At 38.0% G+C, this 27,980-nt stretch overlaps 2 protein-coding genes across 3 annotated transcripts in view; both read left to right on the top strand.

The window, feature by feature from the left end:
- The window catches only part of LOC306871464 (uncharacterized protein KIAA0825-like), a 134,299-nt gene extending 120,889 nt beyond the window's left edge, over nt 1-13,410 (top strand). Inside the window, exons 20-21 of one of the 2 annotated variants that reach the window (XR_013784333.1) lie at nt 12,825-13,104; nt 13,211-13,346. Coding sequence is in view for 1 of the 2 variants with exons in the window: in XM_079419418.1 (XP_079275544.1) it covers nt 12,825-12,921 (97 nt within the window). In the remaining variant the exon portion in view is untranslated. Of the gene's footprint in view, nt 1-12,824 lie in introns of both variants that reach the window. The other variant, XM_079419418.1, reaches the window with a different exon arrangement.
- A 306-nt stretch (nt 13,411-13,716) lies between these two features.
- Nucleotides 13,717-27,980, top strand: part of LOC306871741 (cotranscriptional regulator ARB2A homolog) — a 180,316-nt gene continuing 166,052 nt past the window's right edge. The window contains exons 1-4 of the mRNA XM_079419866.1: nt 13,717-13,796; nt 14,759-14,897; nt 15,035-15,136; nt 20,724-20,824. Coding sequence (XP_079275992.1) covers nt 14,795-14,897; nt 15,035-15,136; nt 20,724-20,824 — 306 coding nt within the window. The 5' untranslated portion in view covers nt 13,717-13,796; nt 14,759-14,794. The remainder of the gene's footprint in view (nt 13,797-14,758; nt 14,898-15,034; nt 15,137-20,723; nt 20,825-27,980) is intronic.

Raw genomic sequence — 27,980 nt, forward strand, 5'->3', positions numbered from 1 at the left:
GGAGCAGCCCGGTAGGCCATCAGGGCGAGATAAGGGTCGCTGGATTTCTTGAGGAGACTTTTGATTGTCCTCACAGCACGCTCCGCCTCCCCATTGCTCTGAGGGAAATGGGGACTGGATGTCACATGACTAAAGCCCCAATCCTGTGCGAACTGTCTGAAGATCTCGGATGCAAACTGTGGCCCGTTGTCTGAGCGGACCACTTCAGGTATACCATGACGTGCAAAAATAGACTTGAAGTGATCAATCACAGCTCCAGATGTTGTGGATGTCAGTTTGGCTACTTCAAAATACCTGGAGAAATAGTCCACAATGACTAGGTATTGTTTGTTGTCTATCTGGAACAGATCTGCTCCTACAGTGGACCATGGTCTTGTCGGGAACTCAGTAGGCATCATCGTTTCTTTGAAATTTACTCTCTCTCGGCTACACACATCACATTTCTCTATCATGTTTGTCAGCTCTCTGCTGAGCCCAGGCCACCACACTGATTGCTTAGCTCGCTCTCTGCATTTTGTTATTCCCAGATGGCCCTCGTGCAGCTTGGACAGGATGTCTGCCCTGAGTGACGTGGGGATGATTATCCTGCTGCCATACAATAGTAGACCATCTTGGATAGTGAGCTCACCTGAAAATGGCAGATATGGCTGGAACACTCTGTTAATGGAAAATTTATCTGGCCATCCTTCGACACAGAATTTCTTCAAGTGCTGGAGTGTGGGGTCGTCGTCCTGGTGTCTCTGAATTTCCCTTAACCTCTTTTCTGTAGCTGGGAGATTCGCAACAACAGAGTCAACATAGAGGTTGATTTCCTCCTCCTGCAATCCTTCTGCAGTGTGACTGACAGGAGCTCGGGACAGCACATCCGCAGTTGCGATGTCTTTGCCAGCCACATGTGATATGGTGTAGGCAAACCGCATTAGTCTCATGCGCAGACGCTGTATGCGTGGAGGAAGTTCATCTAAGCTCTTTGAGCCTAGTAGAGGAATCAGAGGCTTGTGGTCGGTTTCGATGTGAAAACTCTTTCCAATGAGGAACTCTGCGAACCTCTCGCAGGCCCATGTTGATGCTAGCGCCTCCTTCTCGATCTGGGCGTATCGCTGCTCAGTGCTGCTGAGGGCTCTCGAGGCATACGCCACAGGTTTCCACTCTGTGTCTGTTTGACGCTGGAGAAGAACAGCGCCCATCCCATATGAGGAAGAGTCAGCGGAGACAAGTGTTTCAGCGTTAGGGTCATACAATGCAAGCCCTGGGGGCGTCGTCAGTTCTTCTTTGATGTTATCAAAGGCCTGCTGTTGTTGCGGCCCCCAGGCCCACATACTGGACTTTCTCAGCAGGTCTCTGAGTGGTTGCGTTCTCTCAGCCAAGTGAGGCAGGAACTTCCCCAGGTGGTTTGTCATCCCCAGGAAGCGTCTCACCTCACTGACGTTACTGGGTGCTGGCATGGCTTTTACCGCACTCACTTTATCAGGATCAGCGCTGACGCCTGATGCCTCAATAACCTGCCCCAGGAACTTTATCCTGTTCTTAGAAAACTCACACTTGTCATTGAGCGTCACTCCCTCCTCTTGCAGTCGTGACAGTACTCTCCACAGTCTCTCATCGTGCTCCGTCTGTGTGGCTCCCCAAATGAGCACATCATCCATCTGACACAGAACACCCACCAGGCCCTCCAGAATGCGTGACATGCGTTTCTGGAAGTGTTCTGGTGCTGATGAGATCCCAAAGCACAGGCGATTGTAACAATACCGCCCGAACGGAGTTATGAAAGTGGTTAGCAGAGTTGACTCCTTGGACAGTGGAATCTGCCAAAAGCCTGCGTTGGCGTCTAGCTTTGAAAACACTTTTGCCCCAGCAAGCTGTCCTAAAGTGTGTTCAACTGAGGGGAGGGGGTGCTTCTCTCTCATAACTGATTTGTTCAGCTCTGTGAGATCGGTGCATATTCTCACCTTGCCCGTGCGTTTCGGCACCACCACCATAGGCGCACACCATTCAGTGGGCCCCTCCACCTTTGAGATAACTCCCTGCTGCTCCATACGGTCCAGTTCCTCTCTAACCTTTGGCAGGAGTGGGAGGGAGATGCGCCTGGGAGTTGAGAGGGAGAAAGGCTGAGCGCCTGGTTTCAGTACTATGTTGTACTCGCCCTCCATTTTTCCTAATCCACAGAAAAGCTTTGGGAACTCCCTTTTTACTGTCTCTTTGGAGTCCAGGCTAATGTTATTTATTCTGGCGACCAACTGCAGTGCCACTGCAGCAAGCCCACCTAGCAGTGGTGTGCACAGCCCCTCCACAACGTATATTTCCTCTTTAGTACTTTTACTGTTCTTACTGAGAGTGGCTGTGAACTTGCCCTTCACATTCAGACGAGTCCCTCCTGGCCCCAGCAGAACCCTCGTTGGCCTCTCCAGCCTGCTGAACTGGCCCTGGTTATACAGCATTTCGGGTATAGCGGTGACGTCTGCGCCAGTGTCAATTTTAAAGCGTGCATTGAGATTCTCCACATGTATGTCTGTCATCCATGGGCTGCCATTTGCGTCCGTTGACAGTGAACCCAGAAATGCAACTTCTTCACCCGTGTCCTCAACCACTGTAGCTACATGCATTTCACACATTCTTTTGGTTTTGCACACTCTGGCGTAATGTCCTTTTTTTCTGCAGTTATTGCATATTACCTCCCTAGCTGGACATTGTTGTAGGCTATGCCATCTTAAATCACCACATCTTCCACATTGTGCCTGTCTTTCCTTCTTTGTTTTATCTATTTGTTTGTTTTGCGGCTTGGGTTGCTTTGAACGTGCGCTATTGCGCTGCCGCGCGTGCATGCTGTCAAGTTGAGCGTTGGCGATATCTGCTTTAAAGTTCATTTTTAACATTTCTTGTTGCTTCTTTACCTGCTCGCTTTGTCGAGCTCTGTTAATTGCTTTCTCTAGAGTCAGTTCAGGATCGAGTTGTAGCTGTTCTGACAAGCGTTTATCTCTCAGACCCACAACAAGTCTATCTCTCACCATTTCGTCATGCAGAGCCCCGTATCCGCAGTGCTCCGCTAGGCAGTGCAGCGCTGTGTGAAAGCTGTCAGCCGACTCGCCCATTTCTTGCTGCCTCTGGTTAAACTTTGCCCTCTCGAAGATCACATTTCTGCGTGTTACAAAGTGAGCATCCAGCTTCCTCTTAACTGTGTCGTACTCACTCGCTTCCTCTGGGCTGAGGTGCAGGGAAACTAGTATATCCTCCGCCTCCTCCCCCATTGTGTAAATCAGTGCATTCACTTGATTTTCGTCCGCTTGTGTCTCCAATCCCGATGCGATGCGGAATCTGTCGAAGCGTTTAATCCACTTCGTCCAGTCTTCGGCTTTGAATGTGAACTTGTCTGGTGGAGAAACTTGAAACTGATTCATTTTGCCGTCTGTGAGCTCGCTAGCATTAGCGTTGTCCCCCTCTTTCGGTAATCGTCGAAGAGAGAGAAAAAAAAAAACTTGCCGGCGTCCTGTGATATCTCCTATTTGTAGACGTCCGTTAAGATGCAATTTTTTGCTTCTGACACCATGTTATGTGGTTTATAGGTACCCCATAACCTCTATAGGAGGCTCAACACAAGGATCACACAGCACGTCCATTGAACCCACGGCTTTATATATCCCCCCTCAAACAAACAACAGCAAAGGGTTCCTACCTCAGTAGTTAACCTGATACTACAGGAAGTAGCACATCAATCAATCAATCAATCAATCAATCAATCAACAAACAAACATTACTGTCCTTCATGGATCAGTACTAACAAGTACAAGTACATAAAAATGCTTTTACTCAAGTGAAATTTAGAAATACTGTACTTAATGTTTACTGAAGTAGTATATTTTATTTGGTATCTTTTTTTTTTTTTTTAACCAAATCCCAATTTTTCATTTAATGATCCAGAAGTGTGTGCTCATAGGCGACGCTTTTGTAACGACATTGTGCACTTTTGCAAAGCCTGCACTGGTGACTTTATAGTTCACGCAGGTCTGCAACCCATCAGGTATGCAAAGGCTAAGGGCATTTTTAAAACATAGACCTGAACCCTGCTACACCACAAAGTGTGACAGCTCAATTGTTCCCCAGTACACAGCGTGGCATGTCGAAGTGAGCTCTGCCAGCTTTTTGTCTAGAGCAGGTGCATGGGTCCTGATCATGTTCTCTGATGTTTCAGGACTAATCACTAATCAGTTTAAAGAGTTTGAGAGTTTAAAGCCGTGGCATGCATGTGAGACCTTTTTGCTCGTCATTTTCAAGGGCAGCTGCTGGAAGAGCTGTCTGCGGTCCTTTGATCACTTGCTCCACCGCTTGGCTTCTCTTTCACGCTCCCCCACGCTCCTGAGATACCGGGTCTAGCCTGCCTGCTGGCCCGCCAGTGCTGCTGTGGTGGCGTTTGCGCTCTGGAGATCAGAGTGGAAGAAGAAGGTGGGGAGGAGAGATGATGGATGAGAAGGCCTGGAGCGAGGTGATGGAGAGTAGCATGGAGCGAGAAACAGTCGCGGGTGGAATATGTGCTGCACTGTGGGTGTTCGTAGATTGTGCTGCCAACAGCCACAGTTAGAGATGTGATATGTTCATTTTATGGAATATTCCTTGATGAATTGATTGACTTTATATATTTTTTTACTATTATTTGTCCATTTGATCTCTTAGATTTTACTGCCATTTTAATGACCCAATTAATTTTATTTTATTTTATTATTTTGACAGCAGGGAATATGTATTGGGTATAGGTATAATAAATAGACTTATCAAAAAGCTTATTAAAATTCTTCCATTTTATTTTGTTACTCTGGGATTATGGGTTTGAAGGCTGTGTGTTTGGTCAATCTCATAATATACATCTAAATTATATGTGACCCCGGACCACAAACCCAGTCTTAAGTGTCAATTTTTCAAAATTGAGATTTATACATCATCTGAAAGTTTGAATAAATAAGCTGAATAAATCAGACAATATTTGGCCGAGATACAACTATTTGAAAATCTGGAATCTGAGGCTGCAAAAAAAAAAAAAAACAATATATTGAGAAAATCGCCTTTAAAGTTGTCCAAATGAAGTTCTTAGCAAAGCATATTACTAATCAAAAAAGTTTTTGTATATTTACAGTAAGAAATTTACAAAATATATTCATGGAACATGATCTTTACTTAATATCCTGATGATTTTTGGCATAAAAGAAAAATCTATAATCTTGACCCACACAATGTATTTTTGGCTATTGCTACAAATATACCCCAGCGACTTAAGAATGCTTTTGTGGTCCAGGGTCACATATTTTGGTGCATTTTCAACTGTCAGTTGACTGATGCCAACATGTGCAGGTTGTGTGAAATTCCCTCATCCTTTAAAACCATGAACAGAATTATACAAGGTAAATGAAAAATGAAATGATTAGTTGCTGTGAGTTATTCAGAAACCAAACACTCAACTAGAAAAAAGTGCAATTCACATTCATGCATTTTATTATTTAAAAAATTGCCTCTGTATAATTTTGCAATTTGATGGGCGTATGCAGTTCATGGTAATATTAATACATTTTGTTATTTTAATGACTTTTTGGTAAAACTTTAAAAGTTTAAAACTTGTTAAAAGTTCATTTCTTCATCTACTGATACTTTAAGCTGTATAAATTAATAAATTAACATGAACAAAGATTAAATATGTTGTTCATTGATAGTTCATGCTTAATGTGAAATTAAGTTAACAAAATGAATGTTATTGTAAAGTATTACCCAGGGATTTTTTGTTGTTGTTGTTGTTGGTATGATAAACTATTTTTGTCACTACTTGATGTTCAATGTAATATCTGTGTTGTGACGTAAAGCCAGACAAGAACCACTGTACAAAAATACACTTTTGTCCAATTTTAGGAGTGCACTAGCATACAGATAACATAAGAGCTAACAGACATGGACTGAAATCTTCAAAAAAGGTTTTGATAGAACAGGATTATTGAAGTCACACATATCTGGCTCAAGCATTTTTCTGTATTCAACAGTACTTTTCAGATCTGTAGGTATCTGAACAATCTTTTCTCTGCTGAGCACCTCTGTGGTTTCCAAAGGGCAAAGCCATAAGCATGAAATGAACTAGATTCCTCACATCCCAGGGCAAGGCCAGAACGGCCGGTCCCTGTTCTGAGCGCTCTCTCCCCTAAGAACATCTCCTCTCCTCCGTGGCATGCATGGAAAGCCCTGACCTTTTCAGAAAGTTGAGCACTTTAAATATTTAGGTTTGGGTTATGATGGATCCTTGAAGTGCTAAGCATGTGCAAAGCCTCTGATTAGCGTGACTTGTCAGCTCGCCATTTCTTCGCCTGTGTTGAGCATCACATTGCTCTTTGTTTGACAGACGCACATTTAAACAAACACGGGTACCTGTCGGCAGCTGTGCTGGTAGTCTGTTTGCCCGAAAACATGTAGAGGAGAGGAAAACCACTCTGCTAGCTGACAGTTAGTCTAATAGCCTCTGCTGTTCTTTCTCCTTCTCTTTTCTCCTAAATGGGGCTGCTCATGCAGTACATGGCATAGTGTTAAGATAGCCCAGAGCGGGCCGGACTCTAATGTGATAGGAACAGTGTATAGAAGTGTCAGAGACTGTTGCTTGGCTTGTTCTTCAGACTTGACCTGTGAGGAACCACTGGTGCAGATCCTACTGTGAAGATAGATAGCTTCAACATTAAATGACTTTCATGGGCACCGTCTGAATGTTAAAACTGGCCCATGTATACTTCAAATCCATTAACACATTTATTGATATATCACTTAAGACTTACTGATATAAAATTATAATTAAACTTTATCTGGAGTATTTTATTTATTTATCGCACAATGCACATTATGGCTAAAATGTGTTTTAATGTTACTATTAAGAAGGATTGTATGATCTCTGTCTTTAAATACTTATTTAAATCTTTAAATAAGTTATTTAAAGTGTACCTGAACAATACTTGCAATAGTTCCACTTTAGCACAGTCAGATACACTTCAGTTGGACCTCAGCACTGCTTCTGCACAACTAAAGTGTATTTATTTTTAAAAATACAATTTAAGTAATATTTTTAAACATTTTTACTAAGCACACACACACACACATATATATATATATATATATATATATATATATATATATATATATAGCACAAAAATAAAAATATTTTCATTGGGATAATTTTTTAATGAGATGAATTTTCAGCAGCCATTAATTCCAGTCTTTAGTGTCACGTGATCCTTCAGAAATCATTCTAATATGCTGATTTTATTCTCAAAATAGTTTTTAGTGTTATGTTGAAAATAGTTGTGCTGCTTAATATTTCTGTGGAAGCTGTGATTTATTTTATTTATTTATTTTTTAGGGTTATTTGATGAATAGAAAGTTTAAAAGAACAGCGTTTATTTAAAATACACATAATTTACAAAAAATCTAATGTCTTCTAAATGACTCTTTACTCACTTTAATGCTGAGCATGATAATAGTATAAAACTATTAATATGCTATCTTTCTGCATTGTCTTAATTGTGCATATTTATGTCCACCAATATCAATTTGAACTGCATTATTTTTTTAGGTTTCACTTAGCGCAGGCCCCTCAGCTCAGGGCTCTTAAGTGTCACTGGCCCCATTGGTCCCATAATAATCTATCCTTGTGTGCCTGGATGGCCTACTATTTCCAGTAGATTTATTCTGTGGCTTGATTTTTAGATTTTTCTTGTGGCACTTTTACCTTCATTACAACAGGACAGTGTAGAGCAGACAGGAAGCAAAGTGGGGGAGAAAGAGGGGGGCGGGATCTGGAAAGGTTCTCGAGCCGGGATTCGAACTTGGGACACCCGTAACACAACGGTGTTACACAACGGTATGTCAGCGCACTGCTGAAGTTTTGTATGTATGAAATGTTAAGTGAAAATTAATTTGAAGCTAATGAACTTAGCTAGATGCTTAAATGCTTGCTAGAATGCTTAAATGTACTCACATTCTTTCTTTACATATCAAAAAATATGTACTTCACCAGTGAAAAGCATACTTTTGTGAATTGTAACTCTATGCATAAAATACATGCAGATATTAGCAAACAAGCTCAACATGCAGGCAAACACGGCTGGAGGGTGTCAGCAAGCTGATTCCCATTGGACTATATGGAATCTGTAAATATATGGCTCATAATGCGTGTAGACTGATCTTTATGCAGAGGAAGAGCCGAGTCAGCAAGAGTGGTATTAATGCATGAAAAATGAGCCGCGCAATAAGACTGAAAGACCACATCACACCGGGCTTATTAAGATAGAGAAGCCCGCTGAATTACCTGCCTGACACTTAGTATTTGTCAGGAAACATTAAAAGACTGGAAACTCAGTGAGGACACATTAGATATTCACTACTATGAAAAAGAGGCTCAGGTTTGACTTATTACCACGTCTTATCACATAGTGAAAAACCGAGATGAGGCTCGATGGTATTACACCTGTACTTTTTGATTGATGACCTGAAGGAGAAATTTTACTTTATTGACACATTTTGATTTTCTACTGTTCTTTGCAGGTGTGCATCCATACCGTATGCCCAAAAGTTAGAGATTCGTCGCTGACATTGATAAACGGAGGTACTTAAGATATATGCTCTTAACATCATAGGTGGACACAAACGGAAGTTATTGAGGTGTTTACTAGCTAATTTTACCATGTATCTACATATTCTCTCCTGAAAAAAAAAAAAAAAAAAAACTCAACCCAGTTTCAAATTTGCACTTTACACTTCCCTGTGGCTCGTGTTCTCATTCATCAAGCATGTTTGTCTCACTGACAAGCTGCAGACCACCGCCTGAATATCAATATCAGCTAAGACAACGACGGCAAGCACCGGGCGAGTAACCTTCAGATAAATGTCATTCTGCTTAATCCTATTTGAAAATTAAACATTGAAAAAACCTTTAGCGTCTTCACTTCTTCATCCCCGACCCTCGCCTTCACTCTCTCTTGTTCATTTCGGCACGTCCCTGACATTTGTAAATATTGTGTTTTCCATGTGTTCTCCATTATTTGTTATTTGTTTGTAGTGCCGAAGTAATGACTGACCAGAGATGAGAGACTGAGGCCGTTTGACATTTGCCTGGATTGTTTCCTTCTGGCGCTTCAGAGTGAGCACATATTTCCTGTGCAGTCTTATGGTGAAATTTCATGGGCAAAAATTGGATCTATTGTTTGACTATCGTCAATAAACTGTGTATGAAGCACAGCTCACACACAAGTCATTTTAGTCACTTTCTGTCACTTGATGGAGTTTGGGTTCCTTGCCACCATTGTCATTGGCTTGCTTAGTTGTGGTCTAAGAGACAATTAATATTCAGTAATATCGATTTGACGGCAATGACACTCAGATGAGAACATAACTTGAACTGAATTGAGCTAAATAATGATGACATTGTCTTCTGTAGAGCTGCTTTGTTTAATCAAATTCGTTCATAATTCATGAATTTTGCAACATCAACACTGCTGTTGAACTGAAATGAATCAACACTCAAATGACTGGAGCTGAATAAAGACGCTGCTGTCTTTAGTAGAGTTGCTTATCGCTGGATTGATCTTGTTTTGTAATGAATTAATTTTACACTGTTATAACTAAATTAAATTAACACTGAACTGACCTGAGCTGAATAATGACACTATTGTATTTGCCTCATTTTTGACATTTACTTAATTATTTTTTTACTTTCCTGTTTTAATACTGTGGAGCTGTTTTGAAACTATCTCTGTTTTATATAGCACTATAAAATGGTGACTTGACTTGATTGAAAAAAAATAAAATAAATATATATACATGCATACTGTACATAAATAATATATATAAAAAATAATAAAATAAATAAATCAGCTAACGTTTCTCGGATGCCACATTTAGACTCTGTTAGCATCCATGTCGTGCACAAAATGTCAATAAGCTGCAACAGGTCTGCAACCAAAAAAGAAGCTAGATTAGCAATATTAATTTTTGATTAGCTGGAAAATCAAAAGGCCGCTGACTGGCGGCTCAAAAATTACCACGACATGATTTATCCCCCTGAACAACATACTGAGTTAAATTTTGTAAATTTAGTAGCCAAAACATTATTTTCTGTTTTGGTTTTGTGGCTAAATGAAAACTTTAATTCTTTAAACTTAAAAACTTTAAACTTTAATTAGTTTTTTTGTACAGAAATAAATCACTAAAATCTGATGCATCATTACTTTCAAACAAAGAAACGTTTTGTTGCTCAACACAGCCATTTCGTGTCACCAACTTGTACCCATTGCGAAATGCCTGATTCTATTGAATTCTGAACGTTTGCAGACCAATTGTTACACTTCACCAATTAAAGATGGCCTATTAAACAGGCCAATTGGACTAGTGTCTTCTCAAGGTCAAGGCATCCAGCTGAGACACCTGAAAACATGCTGCTGCAGATGTTTGACAGTTGATAGAAATAGATAGACATGCAACTTTACTTTCATATAAAGAAAGTAAAAAATGGCAAATAGTATTTATTCCTAAACTCCTTATCAAAGATTTGATGTTGTGTACTAGCTATAATACATTGTTGTCTGTTGTATAGTGTTCATTTTCATAATGACTTGATTTCTCATATTTGCAATGTAATTTCTTGTTATTTGGGCATTTTATCTCATAATTGTGTCTCCGAAGACGCTGATGCCCCAGGGCCTTGCCCAAGCGCAATCCTTCTATGCCACCAGTGCAGGAGAAAAAGAAAGTGAGAGACGACAGAAAATAAATGCGCAAAACCCACACACACTCATCTGTCGAGCTGTTGCTGTCAGGTTCAGGCCCAGTGGTTCTGTTAAGGTGACTCTGACAGGAGGAAAGAGACACCGCTCTGATAGGAGACATGCCCGAGAGGGCCCCATGCATCAAACGCACATATTTACATAAACAAATCCTCCCCATATAGACTGTAATTACCACAGTGACACAACCATCCATAGAGGAGAAAAGAGCTTGTCTGATAGCGACACGTTCACAATGACTGAGGTGGAAGCTCAATCAATGCGGCCACATTGCTATAGCTGCTTTATGTGCACAGACAAAATCCTTTGATAGGCTTTTGTACCACTACTGAATATATGGACACTATATATCATCATCTGAACAGGTGCCTTCACCTCACACAGAGAAAGATAAAAGGAGGCATGCACACACTTTGTAACAAATACAAGTGTGTGATGTTGAAAGATGCTCTTTGCGGTGAGGAAATAAGCGTCAGTGTACAGATGATGGCTGTGATTGGACACTATATGGATTATCTTCTCTTTTTATACTTTTTCCCACTTAGCAACATGTTAAACCATTTTTTTTAACCTGAAAGTATAAATTCAGTTCTGAGAGAGGAGCAGTATATGTATATGTATACACTATATTGCCATAGGTATTGGGTCACCCCCTTCTAATGAACAGGTTTGACTACTTTAGTAATTTCTATGAGTACAAATCTTAATGTTTGAGCATATAATGATATTCTAGGTAATTGTGCTTCTAATTTTATAGCAACAGTTTGGACAGGACCCTTTTCTATTCTAACATGACAGTGTCTCTGTGTATAAGGCACGGTTCAAAAAGACATTATTGATTCAGTCAGTGTGGAAGAACTTGACTGGTCTAGTCCTGATCCCAGCTGAACACCTCTGATGTGACTTTAAATGCAGACCTTGAGCCCAAAACTCATCACCAAACACCAATGACTTGTACATAAGGGTGCCGTCATTTTAGACGCGTCCAAAGCTGTTGCAACAGAGATGGAAATACAATTTTTAAATACATGAATTATGTTTCCATCTTTGTTGCCACAGTTTTGTTAGTGCCTTTTTCTGTTCTATAGAAGGGGGTGTCCCAACACTTTTGTCCTTATAGTGTCTATACAAGTCATTGGTGTTTGCTGATGAGTTTTTGGCTCAAGGTCTGCATTTAAAGTCATATTAGAAGGAGGTGACGAAATACTTATGGGAATATAGTGTATGTATATATATACATATATATATATATAATAATAATACCAGATATTACAACTTTTTATAAATGCATGTAGATATTTTGATCAGAATTTTGGGCTTTCCAAAAATAAGAATTAATTAAAACAGTAAAACTATAATATTGTAAAATGTTATTAAAACTTAAAAGATGTAATTTATTCCTGTGAAAGCAATGCTGAATTTTCAGCAGCCATTAGTTCAGGCTTCAGTGCCACGTGGTCCTTCATAAATCATTATAAGGAAACGTGTGACAAATGCAATATATTTTATACAAAATATTACTCAAAATATCAAACATGGTTTATATCCATAGACTGGATGGAATCATAATCTGAAGCTAATAAAAAAAAAAGTTAGTGTTCATCATACACTGTATGATTTTCTGTGAAATCTGTCAACTCCAACTGGCCAAAATCTGAAGACTGCAAAGCAAAAGTTGTGTAGTTTATTCCAGTCTTAAATTTCCAGGTAGACTAATAAAAAAGCCCATATACCCTGGCTACTAGATGTTGATTAATACCAACCAAACGAATTGGAACTGGTGATTTCATCCAACTCTTGCATTTTTGTGTGCAATAATATGCATCAGACGTGATAAACAGTCATTGGCAGTGCTACCTGATACAGCACGAGTATAATGTTATTTTTCACATCTTTGTATACTCACTATCGCCCACAAGAGATTGACTGTGAAGTTGTAAAGAAGTTGTATGCTTAAGGAAGATCTGTGTTTTACTAATGTTTTCTACAGTTGGCTTAACACACATTTCTATTTTCTGTGTTTGTGAAATGCAGGTGGGAGATGCAAGATGCTGCAGCACTGGAGGATGAAGAGAAGATTTTAGTGGATCAGTTAAAGAAAATATACTTTGACCAAAGCCACGAAACATAGCAAAGTCCCAGTGACTATATAACAGGAGAAGCAAATGACCAGTGTAAAAAAGTGTATGTAGCTGCTAAGAAGATTGTTAAAAGTGATGTTCTGTGGATGTGAAATTACAGTTGCAGATTATTGGATTCTTTACAACTCTAAATATAATCCAGGAGACCTTGTGGATTTTAAATGAGTCCAATAGTGTTTCTGAATGCAGAAGTGTTTGATGAAGCATAATGACTGTTGTGTCATAGTACAAAAACATTAGCAATTTTGTGTGTTTCTTAGTTTTTCTAAATGTCTATAGTTTTCATTAATATTATTTTTACTGAAATGTTAGTTTCAGTTATTTTAGTTCAAGATAAACAAACAAAAAAACTCAACTAAATGAAATGTCACCGTGGAAACTAACTGAAATAAAATGACAGCCTTTGAGAAAATGTACTTTTTCAGTGGTTTAACTATTTCCCAGCATACCAGAAATTGATATTAAACAGGGCTTTATGTGGATTATGTACTTATTATTTTATCATATGTATTTTTCAAAAGTCCGCACTTGTGATTTCACAGTGAAATATACACTATATGCATGTGATAATTATTGATTCATTCACAAAGACGTGAATTTTATTTTAGGGGATTATAACTGTATTTTATGCATAGTACAAAAAATTATATCACAGACATTATTAGCTTTAGCTTACTGCCTATTACTGTAATGAAAACGTTTGTATATCATATACTGCTCTTCTGTGTCTGTGTGAAAAGTGGCGCTGTCTGTTTAAATCACGTGTGTAACACGCTTCCGTTTCCGAGGAGACGGAATCGTGTCTTCCTGTTTGGCAGAAGGAGGAAGCAGGATGTGTGAAATCTCACATGTGCTTGTTGTTATGGTACGTGAGCGGAGCGACATGCATGCAAATACATATTTACCTCTCCCACTGTCTTTATCTAGCTCTTTAGCAGGGTGATCCGTATAGCTGCTTTAACTATCTGTGCTATGTGAAGTTTTTCCTCCCATTTGTGTGATGAGTAGTTGTTTATAAACACTGGCTGGGGTCCATGCAGGGAATTTTTTACAATGTTTACATGCTCCGATCAAGTCGCAGACAGCAGATCGCTGCTTTCACAGTTTCTCTAAATGCAGACACTGAGATTCAGGCGCTTGTGAGTCTCTCACTTCAGCACGCTTGCTTTTAGACCTGAACCAAGCTGTTAGCTTAATGCTAGTTACCACCATAAACAGTCTGACCTGTCAGATCAAAGTGCACTGTCATTAAAGTACGATTAGATTCAACGAAAAAAAGTCAGTATGTAATCAAGTTATTGCTATTATTAATGATTAGTTGCACTAATCAAAATTGCATGTAGTTAGCTATCATTAAATACATTTAATATATTTTTGGTCAGCTGTTTATCACAGGACAGGTGTACAGTGTCCCAAACATTATTGATTGTTATTGACAGTATTAATATTATTTAAACATGATTTAACTGATAAATTTAAGCATAATATGCATTATAATATGTCATAATCACATGTTTTAATGATTTGTTTATTATTTGCTATTATTATTATTATTTTATTTGAATGATTTGTGACACTTCTGTAGCAGTTTGACAGTCAGTCTAACGTTTGAAATATTTGAATATTCCTGCTTTATAATTTTGCTGTTATAGTTACTGTTAATATTACATTATATATATTTTTTTATTATGCATTAATATAAATTTCTATAATGCATTATATGCATTCATGGTAATGAATTTAGAGGCAAATTTAGAGGTTACAATAAAGGTCATAGCATTGGAGGCTTGTTTGTTTGTTTATTCATATTGATTTATTCTTGATCAGGGTGACATGCAGTAACATTTCTGTAGTGGTGATTCCATGCCTGTCAGAGCCAGCATCTTCTTCCTCTTCTGTTTTGTTTGGATAACTATGGCCCAGCTCTTGGCACAAGAAGAAAAAGAAAAAACTACTGCACTAAAAGGTAAAGCCAGCAGTTATGAATACACACAAATATACATGCATACAAATAGAAATTAAATCACACTATTTTTAAGGGGGATGCTTTGTGTGTTTATTATTATTTTATTTAAAACAATAATTAATTAATTTGTTTTCTAGATTTACTGTCCAGGATAGATTTAGACGAGCTGATGAAAAAAGACGAACCTCCACTGAACTTTCCTGAAACTCTGGATGAGTTTGAATATGCCTTCAATGAGCGTAAGACCTTTCGCTCGTCGTCACTCTAAACATTTTTAGACAGTAAATTATTTCACACTATGACATACATACCATCTAGACCATCAAATAGCGTTTGGGCTTGTACTTTAATAACATGATTTTGTATCTTGTCTGTGGTTCTGAAGGTTTGAATGCATTAGATGTGTGCAGAGGGTTTCATTGGATATTGACAGCAGGCAGCAGGCTGTGATAGCGCTGTCTGTTTCAGAGTCTCTGGAGTCTGTGGCAGCTGAATGGACAAGTTGTGCATGCTATGGGCTGTCAGTGGCTTACTCAGCCTTGTGCTCTGTTTGACGGCTAGATTTGCATAACCTTGCTCCTCTCTCTAAAACGCCTCCTGTTAGCGTCTGGAATACCTTATATCAGTCTCTCAGTGAAGAGTATCACTTTTATTTGATTTCATAAGAAAGTTTCACTTTGTAACTTCTTTTCCCACTCTCTGAGATGAATGTAGAATGACCATTGAGCCAAAGAATAGTTCTGAACATTAGCTTTTTAATGCAGGGTGTTTGTCACTTTACTCAAATAGGATTCAAAATAGGGTTTTAGGTCAGCCAATGGGGTGCACAGCATTAGAAAATGTTACTCGTTAAACTAAACATTATATTAGCCAAATGCAGATTTGTGTAAGTGTGCAAATATAAATGTTTAAATCCTTGATTTGAGTGATGTTATTTTCTAGCAATAATTCAGATTGTATACAAATAATAATAATTAACAATAATAATAATAATAATAATTCTTTACATTTATATAGCGCTTTTACAAAAAAGTCAACTAATCAGTGCTTAGACTTTAGAAAATGTTGATGGTTAAACTATATTATATGAGACAAATACCAACTGGACATATGTAAATATAGTTTAAAACCTTGATTTGAGTGATGGGATAATTATTAAACGAACATAAAAATGATCTTTTTTAAATTACTCTTATTATTTTAGTAATGTGAAATCATTTATAAGATTTATGTCAAATTCTGTCAAGATTACTTGCAGTTTTTGCCTAAATTAAGTTTTAATTCGTTAGGGATAGATAAATATTTACAATAAATTAAATTAAAATATTAGTTTAATTTTAATAATTAATTTCAATAACTTTGGTAACAGGGTCAAATAGTAGAGCTTTTCTTTCTTTCTTTCTTTCTTTCTTTCTTTCTTTCTTTCTTTCTTTCTTTCTTTCTTTCTTTCTTTCTTTCTTTCCCCTCAAATAATGGGAAATCACAGTTCACCCTATTTGTGGAAACTGCTTTTTAATTTTGGTGCATTTTTTCTCTCATCTTCTTCTATTTTAATTTTTTTTAATCAGTGATCTGAGAAAACCCAACAAGAAATACATATGCATTTGAAATTGTTTTTTTTTTCCCCCTTCCCAAAATCATGTGACATGATGACTTCATCCCAGTCCGCCTTCAGCTCGTTCATTACTGGAAATCCAAGGTTATGTATACCTCATTAAGCTAAAAATCGAGAAAGCATGCTAATTATGCCAGGTTAAAGCAGGGAGAATAAGTTGAAGGGGGATATTCCTCAGAGAGCCTGTGTTATGAAGACGATGGAGCTGAACTTCCACTGCATGTTGGTTTCATTAGATCGCCTCTTCCTTCTGTTAGGCACTTCTGGTAGTAGTGTTTCTCTTCACCCCTTTGTGAATGCACAATTGATTTTTAAAGGTACTTTCTTTTTTTTTACGCTAGCGCATGTCATCTCAATCTCTCTCTCTCTCTCTCTCTCTCTCTCTCTCTCTCTCTCATTCTCTCTCTAATTCTCTTTCCCATCCTATCTCAAAGGAGCGACCATGCTTTCAGAGTTCATTGTTGATATACAGCCTTTTAGTGGTACATGTTGTTGAACAGCTAATGATGAAAGCGAATAGTGTAATACTCTCTGAGTTAGCCATGTTGGATTTATCACCTGCTAACTGTGCAAAAAGTACAGGAGCTTTGAGAATGAGGGGAATGAAAGTGCTTATGCAATCTTTTATCTTCAAAGCTGTTTTTCCTTTTGTGGAGCCATGCACTAGGGTGATTGCAAAAGTATGAGGCCCCAAGGTTATTTGTGTTTAGTGTGTATGCTTTGAGTATTTTAACTTCAGGCATTGGCAATCAGAGAGGTCACTATTAGATTTAACATTGGTTTTCAGGTTTAATTGTTCCTCTGTATCAATAGTAGAATAGATGGGCCTATCTTTCTTAATCCTTTCAGAAATGTTAGAAACCAGTTTCTATTATAGGAATGTTTGGTGCCGTTACAAAAAGTAAGGGGAGTACTATGCATAAATTTGAGGTCTGTAAGAATTAATTTAATTTAATTTTAATTATTAATATTTTTACTCTGCAAGGATACGTGCTGAAAATTCATCACAGGAATAAATTGTGTTTTATAATAAATTAAAATAGTGAAAGCATTATTTTAAAATGTTATAATATTCTACAATATTAATGTTTTTGTGTAGTTTTTGAATCAATCAATCAATTTAACAACCAAGCAAGCCTTGGTAAACGTATAAGAGATTTCTTTTAAAAAACATTCTTACGACCCAATTTTTTGAACAGTGATGTATATAAATGCTATTGGTACGGTATTTTAAAGAATATCAAAGCATATTCAAAACAATGGTATTCTCATAGCACCCGAAAAAGACTTTTTGTACCATGTAACTTTATATGCCATGTAATAATATGCATGGATATACAATATACACTGCCGCTCAAAAGTTAATCAGTAAGATTTTTTTATGTTTTTTAAGGGAGTCTCTTCTGCTCATCAAGGCTGTATTTATTTGATCAAAAATACAGAAAAAACTGCAATATTGTGAAATATTATAGCAATTGCTAATATTGGTTTCCTATGTTAATATACTTTAAAATGGAATTTATTTATCTGATGCAGCGCTGAATTTTCAGCATCATTACTCCAGTCTTCAGTGTCACATGATCCTTCAGAAATTATTCTAATATGCTGATTTATTATGAGTGTTGAAACTGTTGTGCTACTTCATATTGTTTTTTGGAACATGTGATACTTTTTTCTTTGATGAATACAAAGTTAAAAAGAGCGGCATTTGTTCAAAATAGAAATCTTTTCTAACAATATAAGTCTTTACTATGACTTTTTATTCATTTAACACATCCCTCATGAATACTTTACTTACTTTTACTTTTGTCATTTAGCAGACGCTTTTGTCCAAAGCGACTTACAAATAAGAAAAAGTAACTAAAACTAAAAAGTTACAACTCTATAAATACTATCTACCCACATATTTAAGAAAAGAAAGAAATTAAATAAAATTAACACATGCATATAACAACAACATTTCAATAATAAACATATCAATGAAAAAATTAAATAAAAAGCTACTACTATCCCTTGCCGGTGTCCCTGCCCGGTGGAGTCGCACGGTAGAGTCGATGGTCTTTACACTCTTTGGTCTTCACACTAAGAGGGCTTCACACGACGACTGCCGCGACCGCTGCCGCGGTATAATAACCTTCATTATACCAATCTAACAAATGATCATTTCAATTCAGCTGGACCCACTTTCCTGTTTATCAAATACAAATGGCCAAGCAAGTGCACACACTGACAAGATACACGATACAGTACGAGACCAAACGCGATTTCAGCAACTCTCATCCTAGTCCTAATAAAAAAAGAACAAATTTACTGACCCCAAACTTTTGAATAGCATTGTATATTGTAACACAAAATTGATTTTTTAAATGAATCAGAGAATTAAAAAAAATAAAAGAAAAGAAAATTCACAGACCCCCCCCCTCCAAAAAAAAAAGTAAAAATGAAGCAGCACAACGGTTTCCAACATTGATTATAAATCAGCATATTAGAATGATTTCTGAAGGATCATGTGACACTGAAGACTTGAGTAATGATGCTGAAAATTCAGCTTTGATCACAGGAATGAATTATATTTTAATGTATATTAAAATAGAAAACTGTTATTTTTAAATTGCAATAATATTTCACAAAATAACTTTTTTTTCTGTATTTTTGATCAAATAGATACAGCCTTGATGAGCAGAAGAAACTTATTTAACTACTGTAACTCAAATCTTACTGATTCCAATCTTTTGAGCGGCAGTATATACAGTTAAATAACATACAGTTAATACATACTTTATATTTTAAACATTAAAAAGTAATAGTAAGCTACAATGTTTCAAGTCTGGCTCTCACTCACAAGGGGCTAGCTAGTTTGGGACCAAATGTTAATATATGGTTTCAGACTTATTTTGCCCTTAAATGAAGGAAAGTAATTTTTTAACGACACTAACGTAGGTAGCAGGGTTGTATGGTTGAGCTAGACAGATGTTGTGTGTCAGTTCTACAATATAGTATAGCACACATTGACTAATTAAAAAAAAAAAATCGTTGTCCAAAAAGTGGATGGGATTGCGTACATATGCCAGTCATTCAGCCCTTCCCTGAAACTGCATTAGTCCTAACCAAGCATGGTATTGTTGTTTACCTCAGCAGCTGTTTAGCAGCATCAGTACTTGGCAAAAGCCAGGCCTCATTGTCCAGCCTTGGCAGAACAGTGGCATTCAAGTGGGTCACTTTGAGTGAAGTCGGCTGGCCCATTCTCAAACGAGCCCCTCAAAGGATGCTCATAGGAGGGAACAGTTGCAGCGGTCCAGCCACACTCACTCACGCACGCACACGCTCTCAGATCTCTGGTGGCTTGAGGTACAGTGGCAGAGAGACCGCTATTGCAGCACCAGCTGTCTGAGGAAGGCCTGCCAGACGTCCCAGAAGGCTGAAGTACGGGGGGCAGGAGAAGCGTTAGCCGTTCGCAGGGCTTGTACCTGCCAGATGGGGGGACGCCAGCCAAACGTATTTAATTGCATGAAAGGGGAATGATGCACATCAAGCAGGCCTGAGGTGCTGAACTGAAGGTCACAGCCTGACAGGTAGAATGACTTCTGCAGGCTTTGTGTGGACTATGGATGGCCCTCAAGGCCTCATATACTAAGGCTTTCAGTGTTTCATTGGATCCCAGCTACTCATTGAGAATAGGTTTGGCTGAGGTGTTTGATGCTCCTCAAACTGCAGGTGCAAAATGATTGGTGAATGTGAAGGTAAAGAGTGATTCACTTGAGTTCAAGCCTGCCAATGTTGTGCCCTTGCTGTGAAAACAACAAGGCTTTCATGTCTCATGGCCAATCAAAGACGTCTTACTTTTATGTTGGAAGACATTCTTTTCTTGTTGGATCACAAAGGCTTTGGCTTCATGCTGTCCCTCACGCACTAGCATTTTCCTTAGTATTCCCTTCTTCTGCTGTTGAAGTAGAAATGTGGGAGAAATGTTATAGAGAGGTTAAAGATAATAAAATGAATAGTGTCCAGTCTCGGACCCAAGCCTCTCAAACCGTATTATGAATAGATAGCAGAATAAGTGTGCGCTGTCTTTCTTATTGAGTTGCAAACTGTTTGTTTATGGAAGCCCTTCTACACAAACCAAATGTAGGTATTCTTAAACTATTGAAGACATCACTTTTATATGATTTTATTACAAAATTATACAGTTTTTTTTTTTTTCTTTTCTGTAGATGGTCAGTTGAGACACATAAACACAGGGGAGCCATTTGTCTTCAACTATAAAGAGGACCTGCACAGATGGAACCAGAAAAGATATGAAGCGCTGGGAGAGGTAATGTTGATCATTTAAAAATAAAATACATAAAAATGTGATATTGTGTTATGTTCACAAATCAGTTTGGGAAATTATGTATGCAATAATTCAATATTATAGAACATCTTTGAGTATTGATTTATTTACACTACCTTTTAAATGTTTGGGCTCAGTATTATTTATTTATTTGTTTGTTTGTTGATTGAATTTTTATTCAGCAAGGAGTCATTCAATTTACTAAATGTGACTAATATAATGTTACAAAAAATTTATATTTCAGATAAATGCTTTTAAATAACGAATCCTGAATAAAAAAGTCACAACACAGCTGTTTTCAACATTGATAATAAGAAATGTACTTACTTGAGCACCAAATCACCATATTAGAAAGATTTCTGATGGATTATGTGACACTGGGACTGGATTAATGGATTAAATGGAAATAAATTAAAATTTAAAACTATAATAATATATTATATTAAAATATAAAACATTTATTTTAAGTTGCAATAAAATTTCACAATTTAATTTATTTTACTGTATTATCAAATATATTCAGTTAGAGACTGCTTTTGAAAACAATCAAACAAACAAAAAAATTAATGACTCCAAACTTTTGAATGGTAGTGTATGTATACATACAAAAACATTTTACTTATTTCAAAATGACTTTTTATAACCATACAGCACCACCAAAGTTTAAAACCCTTTATCTCAGTGGTGTATTGATATTTGGGTAGGCCGTTATTTGAGTCGAATGTATTTTCACATTTCACATTTTTAAGATGTGAACGTGGTCTTTCTGATACATTATAGACTGTCTTTCTTCTTTTTTTGGTTGTTGTGTTTAGTCTGAGTGAGCTCTGATTTACAGCACTCTAACTGTTCACACCTTCACGCTTTACCAACCATTACTCCTTCCAACCCCCTTCCACTGTCACACTCCAGGACTGTGTGCATGTTATAAGCTTTAAGGTTTTTGTTGATTGTTCATATTTTTATGTGTATCACATATTGGCTTATTAGACTGTGTGTGTACTTGTGTGTGCCTTCAGGAAAGTTTCTTTTTCTGCTGTAGCCTGCGTGTGGCTTTGAAAGTTCAAATGCAGTTCACTGAGTGTTAAGTTAATTTGTGTATACATGCACTTAATTATCTTTGTACATTTGCATCTGTATTCTTTGGCTTTATTTGTAGTGCATATTCGTTTGATGTTCAAAGGAAAGAGATTGACTCTTTTAGGATTATATGAGCGTTTTATTTCTGGTCCAGGTATGATCCTAAGAGAAATGGCCCTTTAAGAACAAAACAAAACACTTCTCCCCTTTTATCATTGCATATCTGTCTATGTGGCTAAAACATAAAGCAAACGTTTCAGAGCTGAACAGCGGGTGACCAGATTTCGAGTGAATTCGATGTAACGTGAAAGCAGTTTGGATTTTGTGATATTGTTTTGAATTTTAAAGGATTCGGTTGAGCAGGGTTAGATGATTTTGTGATGTATGTTTGCAATATAGGTGCATGTGATATCAAATCACTTGTGTGGCACCTGATATTAAAGTACTGTTTGTGGTAGCCTGCATTCATTAAACAGGCTAGAAAGAAAATAGTTACCTCATCCCTCAAGTCATTTCTAGCTACCCTGCAAAAATAGATTGGAGGCACAAAACCATGCCAACTATGTTGTTTGTTGTTGTAAAGTTCAACACAGACTTCGGCAGTATCATGCTCTAATACAGTCAGTCATGCATAGTACAATTTACACCAAAACTTGAAGGAAAAAAACACTTTTCAGCACTTTACTATGACTTTTTGAATATGCTATGAAATACCATAGCCATTTACTCTAGCAATGTTCCATCCATCCATACATACATACATACATACATGCATATATGAGCTTTAGTGAAGTGAAGTGAAGTGACATACTGCCAAGTATGGTGACCCATACTCTGAATTCGTGCTCTGCATTTAACCCATCCAAAGTGCACACACACAGCAGTGAACACACACACACCGTGAACACACACCCGGAGCAGTGGGCAGCCATTTATGCTGCGGCGCCCGGGGAGCAGTTGGGGGTTCGGTGCCTTGCTCAAGGGCACCTCAGTCGTGGTATTGAGGGTGGAGAGAGCGCTGGATATTCACTCCCCCCACCTACAATCCCTACCGGCCCGAGACTCGAACCCGCAACCTTAGGATTACGAGTCCGACTCTCTAACCATTAGGTCACGACTTCCCCACGACTTTACATCCAAGTGCAGAAAGTGCTACTAGTCTTGTTAAATTTGAAATGGAGGCCAGATTTCTTTAAAAAAAAAAAATCCATTGGTATTTTTTCTTTTCTTTAAGGAATGGGATTGGTATTCAAGTACCATATAAATACCATGGTTTCTAAATATGTTAATCACCATGATATATACAATTCTTAAATAAATTCTTAATCAATCATCATAATTATTTTGACAATTAAACCTATTTCTCTCCTTTAATGCACATTTACTTTTTTTCTACATTATAAAGAAATACGGAGTAAAAAGTAAAGCATGCAATCATTGATTATTTTTGCTTTGACAAGGCATTCAGCTACCAGTGAGAATGTAGTACTCTCAGCTCTGTTAAGCATGCATCGCCATATCTGAATCCATCCAAAGAATTTCTGGTTGTCCCCTGCAATCAGCACAGAATGTGACAGAAGTGTGTGAATTCAGTGCTGTTCTAGCCATAATGCATACAGCCAGATTCAGCTGAAAACTTGATTTCTTGCTCTGACTATCTCTGTCTTGTGTCTGTGAATGCCACTGTTGGTGGTGTGTCCCTGTGTTCCAGCATTCTCAGATTTGAGAGTGTGAATGTGGGGTACAGAAGTGGGTGAGAGTCTTTGTGAGACTGGAGGCAGCACCAGATGTCCAATTTGCACTTCAGCTGGGCCTGAATGAGCTGCCGGACCATAGGTTTACCCTGACAGGTTCACTGAGAGAGAGAGTCTCTCGACCCATAAGGTTTGATGATTATTATTGGCATGTCTTGTATTGCCAAAGCAGTGCAAAATAAGGAAAATATGTAGTAAAAAAAAAATGAATACCATTTAAGTGAATTGAATGACAAATTATTACCCGTTTAAAATTAAAATATTCAGTACTTGCGATGTAAAGTGTGCCAGATTTGTAAGGGTAAACTATGTCAGTGACTTACCTGATAGTTATAGTGAGTTTTATATTCAAATCCAGAAAGTAACATTACATTGGTCTTGTTGAAAAAATATGAAACGGAGGCCATTTTTCTTCTAAAGAATGCAAGGAAGTTCTGGCAAAGAGAAACCCGCCTTTCAAAGAAAACGATCAAGGATATTCCCCACAAAGTAAAGCATTGAGAAAGTTTTCTCTCAAAAAAAGTTGTTGAAGTACAAGGAATAACATTTCATATTTCCCTGCAACCTTTATGGTTGAAGTGTGGAATAATAAATGTCTTAGTTTATTCAGTCTAATAAATGCTCTTTATGTTGTTCATTTCCTATCAAGAATTTTCAGTTCATAGGACATTAGGCATAGCATAAATTGTAATCAGACATAATTATTTTCATCCAACAATGAAAATTCAGTCATTATTTACTCACCCTCATGTTGTTATTTGTTTCTTCTGTGGAGCACAAAAAGAGGAAATTTTGGGACTTTGCTGTCCGAACAGCATTGCACCTCATTGACTTTTGAAAGACTTTTTGATCATGTGTAATCTTCAAAATGTATATTGTTGCACTGGCATCTTGAATTCATTAATTCATTAATTCATTGATCCATCATCAAATTAGGTGTATTTTAGCGCTGTCAAATGGTTAATCACTATTAATCGCATCCAAAATAAAAGTATGTGTTTACATAATATGTGTGTGTGTACTGTGCATATTTTTATGTATGTTTTCTTAAATATATACATGCATGTGTGTGTATACATATTACATATACATAGTACTCACACATAAATTATGTAAATAACTTATTTTGGATGCGATTAATTGTTTGACAGCACTAAGTGTATTTGTTCCAAACACTCTCTCTTAACATGAAATAGCCTACCTGTGTATTTTAGTTTGGTTTCAATCAGCATCTTTGAATGCAATCTGAACACACGTACAGTACATGCAGAAGCTGGAGACAAACTGAAATTCGGGGTTATTCCGTCATCTATTTCTATAGCCAACTTCTCCACAATTCTTCTCCTCTCTCTTCATCACGGTGGGATCATCATTAGGGGGTATGCAGACACACACATGCAGAAGTCTGAGATCATTGGCTGGTTTGCATCACTGAACATTGGCAAGAGCTTTGCCTTAGAGGGGTGTATGTTTGTATCACCATGTTAGCTGGGCAGGGAGGGGGCGGCATAGATGGGGGGCTTCAGATGCTCTGCATGCATTTAATTAAGTTTTTTTTTTTTTTTTTCTAAAATTGTACGCAAACATTTCTTAATGTGCATCTTTCCTATCATAGTATGAAGGTGTCTGTTGCCTTTTCCGAATGTGTGTCTCCCTCAATATATGCGAGTGTTTTGTTTTGTGTGTTTACCTGGCCATTTTGTTGACCTCCCTGGCAGTACAACGCTTTTTATGCATTCATACTTTGTGTCTGACGGCATGTGAGTTTGTGTGTGGGTGGCAGGTACTGTGTGGGTCCATGTTGGTATGTTCGCAGTGGGTGGAGGGTCATGAACGTTATCTTACACACACACACACACACGCGCACGCACAGAGAGAGTGTGTGTAGAGGGCTGTAAGTGACTGTTCTCAGCGCTAGGTGACACAGTGTGGGCTCGACTCCAGATGGGAGAGCATTAAGCTGTTAATAAATGAGGATCTTTCTCTGCATCTGTGGAATGACAGACATACAGTATTCTAATGAAGAAGGGCTACCCAGATGGCTTGATTTCATAGATAACTCCCCTCTTTCTCACATTTTATACTGATTGGCTTTATACTGCGAGTGTGTGAGAGAAACATTGACTCAGAGGGAGTTTTTTTTGTGCTTTTAATTGAAAGGACATCGGACAGTGACATAAGAGGAGTTGCATAGGATTGGGAACTGATGCAGTTAACCTTTGGTGCATAACTTGTACTGCAACTAAAAATGAGTGAAAGTCATGTTACTGTAAATGTTACAGCTGTTTCATTATGTGAAGAAACACAAACACACTTTATATCCTGTAGATAGACATACACAAACACACACACACACAACATTGCTGTTTTAGAGTGACTGCAGGCCCACACAATAGCATCAGTCATGCTTGTTTTGTTTTTATGTTAAGAACAGCTCCCTATAAAAGTAAAGCAAACTTGATTTAGGAACCGTTGCTTGCTCAAAGGGTGACATATATGATGTTCCTCCACCAGCTGCAAGAGATGAAACCTGAATTTGTATTTATATAGGCAACATGATATCAGTATAGCTATTTTAAGTAGTTTTTAGTAAAGTAAGTTGTATAGGAAAATGAGCACTAAAATAAGTTCAGGTAAACAAATAATTATACATTTCAAAACTAATACAAATCTCAATAGTACTTCAAAATTGACCTTTTTTGCAGTGTATGGTTTGTCTTAATTGAAAAGAATATAAGCGTTTTTTTTATTTTTTATTAGCTGTTCAATCATTTTCATTATGGCATCAAATCACAGCAGCAAAAATCAAGTCTGAATCTTCCTTTTTTTTTCATATGCAGTATCAGTTACTGTACACTTGATGATCATTTTACATTCTGAAGTTAAACTCTATGGAAAGCCATGGCAGTTACATATCAGAATGGAGCGGAACCTGAATGCAAACTTTTCAGAGAAATTGCATGTGAAGACATTTTGATATAAAGATTATAAAGAATTTCAGTTTAAGTAAACACACAAAATCATGAATTTGCAAGAATATAAATAGCCTTTTTTGTCTTAAAAGATTGCAAATGCTTGTAAACGTGGCTTCATGTTGTCTTTAATGGTTTGAATGACACAACAGACAGAAGAATCACACAGAAGCCTTATGGGATTATCACATGAAGTGCACCCACTTTCTTCCTCCAACAACAGCAAAAAGTTACATATTTAAAAGAGAAACTAGAAAAGGGGAGTCCAGCTGAGCCGTTTCATTTCTAAACCCTCTCTTGTCATGAATCAGCATTCACATCTCCCTCTTTTGTCAACCTTGTGTTTGTGTGTTTCTGTTTTGGGGATTTGTCTTTTCTTCATGTACTCTTTATTCCTTCCTTTTAATCTATTGGCAATTCCCCACTCTTCCCTGTGCTGTCACTCCATCAGTGTACCGTTCTCTCACTCGCTGTCATTATCCAAACAGCTTTGAAGTCATTCATTCATTCATTCTGTCCTGCCTGAGTAGCTTTAAAAGACTCCGTCAGTCGACTGATCTGAAGTCAGTATACAGCGGCTAAGACAAACACATCTTGCAGTATTGATTACCCTTCACTGTCCAGTGTCCAGTCGACTCATTAGTCTGGGTCAGAGCGGGACCACCCGATAAGCACCTGTCCTCATTTTTCAATTCCCCTCGGGATTCCCATCATGCAAGAGGTCAAAGTTTCATATGACGCTCCTCTTGTTTTTTTCTATGTGGAACACAAATGTCTCATCACCCGAGTGCTGAGGTCAGCCGGACGGGGGAGATTGAGTTGTAATACCTCCGTTGTGGGAGGTCTGTGGATTTTTTTTTCTCCTTTCTCTCGCTTTATCGCTTTCTCTGACTTATTCTGTTCATCTAGGGGCCTGCGGACCCCCTCCTCCTTGTTTGAAGAGGATTCTTGCTGCATGGGAGTTCACAAACAGATCAACTTTCTTATACAACAGTGCACTTCATTAAGACCCTCAGCTGTGTGTGTCCACCTTATCGCTTGCCCACCCAGACAACATGCTCTGGTCAAGGCCGCCGTGGCGTCTCTGCCTTTCTCTCGTCTCTTTCCGTCCGTTCCTCCCACGCTCCCTCTTTTCTCAGCTGTGGCGTCGTGCGTGAGCTGGCAGAGGACGGTGTCTACGGGGGGATTAGCATGAACTCCCCCCCGTGCTCTCATATGCTCTGTCTCCCCGCTGCTCCCCTGCAGATCCCCCTGCTAAGGCTCTTCCTTCCTCTCTGATCCTCCAGATCCTGGCCGCCACATCAGCAGCCCATAAACAAACCCCCTCCTGGA

The sequence above is a fragment of the Barbus barbus genome (genome assembly GCF_936440315.1).
Source record: "Barbus barbus genome assembly, chromosome: 6".
Taxonomy (NCBI): Eukaryota; Metazoa; Chordata; class Actinopteri; order Cypriniformes; family Cyprinidae; genus Barbus; species Barbus barbus.